We start from the raw sequence: 4,675 nt of genomic DNA, 5'->3' as shown, positions 1-4,675 counted from the left end.
ATGAGCCCTTTTTGGTCTGTGAAGGAAGAGCCCGGGCCTAGAGGATCAGCCAGGCTCGAGTTAAGTTGTGTGTGAGGGGAAGGGGAGTGGGTTGGCATTGGCTGAGGAAGAGGGAGGGCAGGGCTGGTGGATCCCCAGGTCCTGGTAGACTGGTGGGGGCTCCTGGCCCGCACCTCTCTGCTTGTGCACCTCTTGCTCAAGCCTCTGATCTTATGAGGAGTGTCCCCTTGAGGGATTGCCACTCTTAAACCTTCTTTCCCCTCCCCTATAATCCGTAATCTCACTGACGCCCTGTCTCCCGACTCTCCTGCAGTGACGGTGGCAGATTATGCTAACTCAGACCCAGCTGTTGTGAAAACTGGACGGGTGAAAAAAGCTGTGGCCAATGCAGTTCAGAAGGAAGGTTACACTGGGGAGCCTCTCTCCTTCAGGCTGCCTCCCCGTTTTGCTGGCCTCTACGTGATGTGGGAAACTCATCTTCCATGGCCTGAGGAAATATGTCTCATTTAGTGCCTGAAAAAGAGTCTGTTTTCCTCTGCAGAAGCGGGTGTTTAGGATCTTTGGACGTGGTTTTGCAGAATGCCTTTTGGAAGTCCAGTAAGAATTGACGAGTCTTTGATAGTGCCTGAAATGGAAAGTCTTTTTCCATCAAGTGTGGGGTGTTACCTCCTACTTGAAGCAGAAAATCATGTAATCATAGAACAGCCTAGGCCAGAAGGGACCTTAGAGATCATTTAATGCAACCTCCCTGTCATGGGCAGGGACGCCTTTCAACTAGATCAGGCAACACATGGGGACCGAATAACGTGATTATTAATTGATTACCTCATATAAAACTGTAGACAACTTTATTAGCAGGTAAAATTCTTGGCGTTGGGAGGAAGGCTATGACAGATCTGGCAAACGCATTCCCCTGTGTGCTGCAGGGAGGTGGTTTGAGGGCGTTACTGTTCCCTTGGTGAACTGTATAAACAAGCAATTTCCTGGAAAAGTATTGCAATATTTTGTTATCTACTTCCTCCTTGGTCTTTAGCTGCTGGGAGCAGTGTTAGTGGACTAACACACCCTGTTTGCTTGAGAAATGTGTTTAGTCCTCAACTCTTAAATGTAGCTGGTCGCATATGTTGTTCTTACACTGACAGTGAGGACTGAACCCTTCAGTTAGGAAAACTTGTTATGCTGCTGACACCTTTAAAGAAAATATGTTCTTTGCATGAGTGCTTGTCCTGGGGAAACAATAAGGGGCTGTGATACTGGTGAATATCCCTTTTAGGTGCTACTTCTCAAGCTTTTAAGATCAGGGCAAGTCCCTCTCTTGTTGCCTCCTTTGTAATCCCTTCCCGTTCCCTCTCCTGTTTCCCTTCTGTATTCCTTCTCTTTGAGGCAGGCCCTCAAGCGACTCCATTTCAGCGTCACACCTGGCAAGCTCTTGTCTTTCTCGCTGCCCCACCCAAGCCCTTGCGTCCAGCATCACCTGCTTTTCCCAGCTTAAACCCCTTCTTAAAATCCTCCTCTGTTCCTGGCTCACCTCCACGCTCTCTAGGTGACTCTGGGTGACAGCAGTTCCCTGCCCACCCCTTTCTCAGGTGTTTGCAGCGCAGTTGCTGGGGCTTTCTCCTCTGGGATCCTCAGGATCTCACTTCCGCAGCCCCAGGGTTGTGCTACAGCCTTATCTGGTGCGGTCATGACGCGTGGCGTGGCCTTATCGTGTCACAGCACAGGGACAGCAGGCAGCTGGGAGGAGATGGCAGCCTCTGCCCGGGGAGCTTTGGCCTTTGGCCTCGCTCACGTCCTGTCTCTTGGCTCCGAGTAAACATCTCGCTGCGTGTGACTGCCCGCGAGTGGGGAGCTTCGTGAGGAGGGGAGCAAAGGCCAGGTGGTTTTTTTTCCCTCTCACCTTCCTTCCTTCCCACCCTAACCCCCTCGGAGGAGTCTGAGGTTACGGCTGTGAGGCGAAGAGAGGGCGCCTCGCTGCGACATTGTGGTGGGGTGTGATTCCCTCTGTGGATGGACTCACGTTGTGAACTCAGATGTTCATCTTTCTTTTTCTAAACCCCTCTCCGAGGCTCTGTCAGTTGTTGTCCTCGCTTGGTTGTATTTGATGTCATAACATCCTGCCGCTCGTGTTGCCCTTTATTTCTCTGTCTTTTTGCCTGTAAAAGCTTGCGTAGCCAGAGCAGTACGATTTGGCAGGGCGGGATACCGGTGCCGTCGGTGTGTACAGCTTACAGAGCAAACTGTGCGAAGCGCGGTTGAACTGGTTCAGTGCTGGAAGTATCTCTAGTCAGTGGGTACAAGCTGAAATATTCTAGGACTCTCTGTCTGTCTGCTGCCTTAACGTTACAAAACCTTGTTCGGTGGTTACAAATGAGAACATCCGCCTGAATTTATTTATGGACAGTTCCTGATATTCTTATTTTTCTTTTTTTTTCTTCCTGTCCCTATCACTTGTATCCATATGGCACATCTTGCTCTGGTGGCTGCGGCTGTGGTGTGTAAAACCTTCCTGGGCTTCAGTTTGGGCTGGGTTAGAAAAACTGGAGCAGTACAAGCCTCCTCTAGCATGATCAGGTGCCTCTTGGTGAAAGTCCTTTTCTCCATGCAGTGTGTTAGGTTGAAATTGAAGTTTTCTTGAATGAATTTTGCAAACGCTTTGCAAACAGCCTGTGATGCTTTCACAGCTCTCTCCATGAGAGTGCCTCATGTGGCTGTAACGTCGGACCGCACCTTTCTGTTTACAAAGCTGTCATCCGCTGCCTCACGTGGGGATGTTTTTCTGCCCTGGTGAGCCCTCAGTTTACAGATCGAGTTTTAAAACTAATATTTCCTAACAGGGATCTATCTGAACATCTCCCCAGAGGTAGCAAGAAAAAAAACCCCAACCAAAGACCAAAATCAACTGGCTTGACTTGGAGTTTTTCTCATTAGGCCGGTCTTTCCCTTCAGTAAATCCTGGGATAAGTGGAGCTCCTGTGTGCCTGGCGCCGAGTTACGTCGCGTTGTGTTTTTCAGGCACAGGATTTCTTCATCCTGCTGAGAAGGAAGTGTATCTTCTCTGTGTTCACACAACAGTTACAGAGTACAGGCTTTGTAGGGCGAGGGGTGGTCAGGCAGGGAAGCTCTGGTATGCAGGGGAACCTGTCAGCACGGTGAAAAAGGAGCCTCTTGTTTTATTCTGAATTGTAAACAGCTTCGGCTAAACCAGTGGGATCATCTGCTAATCATCCTCATTCTTTCTTTAAAACAAGAAGCTGAACAATTATGTTTCCAATTCACTCACCCCTGCTAATCTTTTCCTGACAAGGTAATCCTCGGGCCCAGGATTTACTTGCTTGTGTCACTCGCCAGGAAGCTTTAATGCAGTTAGTGTTCTTAGCAGTGGTGCCACTGAAGTATCTCCTGAACTTGGATCACCTTTTTCTCTCTGCCGCTGCACTTAACTGGGTCGTCGCTTGTCATTCTAGTAAAATCCCTCTGTGGTTTGGAAGCTTCTTGTGTTCCTGCCGAGGAAGTTCTCTCCGTGTCGGGAGAGTCCTGTGACAGCAGCGATGAAATGGATACAAAGGAAAGCATCAACGGGCGAGCTGCATCTAGAAAAAAGAAGAGCAAAAGGCACAAAGGTACGGTCCCTCTCCTGGGGGGGCTCACTGTGGGCTGCTGCTTCGTTTTCTGCGTGGGGGGAGGTAGTGCTTGCTGCTTGCAGGCCAGTCATGGGGCTCTTCAGAGCAATCTCTAACTTGTATGTGCAGAAGGAAGTGCCAAGTGTTAAATCACTTTTTAATCTGGGACTCGGCAGTCAGAGGTGTAGCCTTGTCACAAAGGCAAAGCTTTGGGCGTGAAACGAAAGCCTGAGAGCTCGTTGCTTTCAGTAAACTTCTCAAGCTGGGAAAAAATAATGCTGTTCTTCAAAAGAGTTGTGAAACTTTGTGCTGGCCATGTTGGTTCATCGAGCACGTGTTGGTAAAAGCAGGGTTTGCTTTGGGGAAGGAAAATAAAATGCTCCTGTCCGTGATGCATTTGTTGGCAACGTCCAAGCTCCGTCTTCAGGATGTGTCCGAGGCTGTGGTTTATTACAAAGGAGTTTAGAAAGCTCCTTTTTCCAACAAGTGAGTGAATGTGGCCCTAGTAGCATCATAGTAAGTTAATTCCAAGGAGTTGTATCCTTCAGCATTTACACTCTGTGTAACTCTGTAGAAAGCAATCTGCAACACGGCGTCTGTGACAAACTGTCCTGCTGCACTGTGAAATCTTCCAGGAGTTTCTGCTAGCAGGTTGCCTGCAGGTTGAGAAACAAATTTTAACTTAGTTTTGTGAGCTTAGGGAAAACAGCTTATTAATGCTGATGTGAATTTGTGTCCGTCGGCGTCCACCATAAACTGTAGGTGCCCAGCACTCCTCTGGGATAGGAGCTTCATCGCTTTTGTTAAGACATCTTCAGGATCCTGGGGAAATAAGAGTATCTGAGTGGCCATGGGGGTCACGGGTCTGGAAAGACAATATTCTGTTCTGCCACAACTTTGTCTTATTTCCGCTACATGATCAGGGATGTAAAAATGATGATGGAGCAGTGATGCTTCTGACTGCGCTCTGCAGTGCAGCAGTTGAGTAGTTCTGTGGCCAAGTGGGCGTTGCAGCCCGTTGTGGGTGTGCCTGCCGTAAATCTGGAGTTGGTGTA

The 4,675-nt window shown here is 48.9% G+C and overlaps 1 protein-coding gene across 1 annotated transcript in view; it reads left to right on the top strand.

Annotated features, from left to right (window-relative positions):
- Positions 1 to 313: 313 nt before the first annotated feature.
- LOC104270253 (transmembrane protein 183A-like) overlaps positions 314 to 4,675 on the top strand; it is a gene marked incomplete at its 5' end in the record, with an annotated part of 12,507 nt that continues 8,145 nt past the window's right edge. Inside the window, 2 exons of the mRNA XM_009864560.1 lie at positions 314 to 403; positions 3,465 to 3,620. Coding sequence (XP_009862862.1) covers positions 314 to 403; positions 3,465 to 3,620 — 246 coding nt within the window. The remainder of the gene's footprint in view (positions 404 to 3,464; positions 3,621 to 4,675) is intronic.

This window comes from Apaloderma vittatum, unplaced genomic scaffold (genome assembly GCF_000703405.1).
Source record: "Apaloderma vittatum isolate BGI_N311 unplaced genomic scaffold, ASM70340v1 scaffold15662, whole genome shotgun sequence".
Taxonomy (NCBI): domain Eukaryota; kingdom Metazoa; phylum Chordata; class Aves; order Trogoniformes; family Trogonidae; genus Apaloderma; species Apaloderma vittatum.
This window is presented reverse-complemented; position numbering and strand designations above follow the sequence as displayed.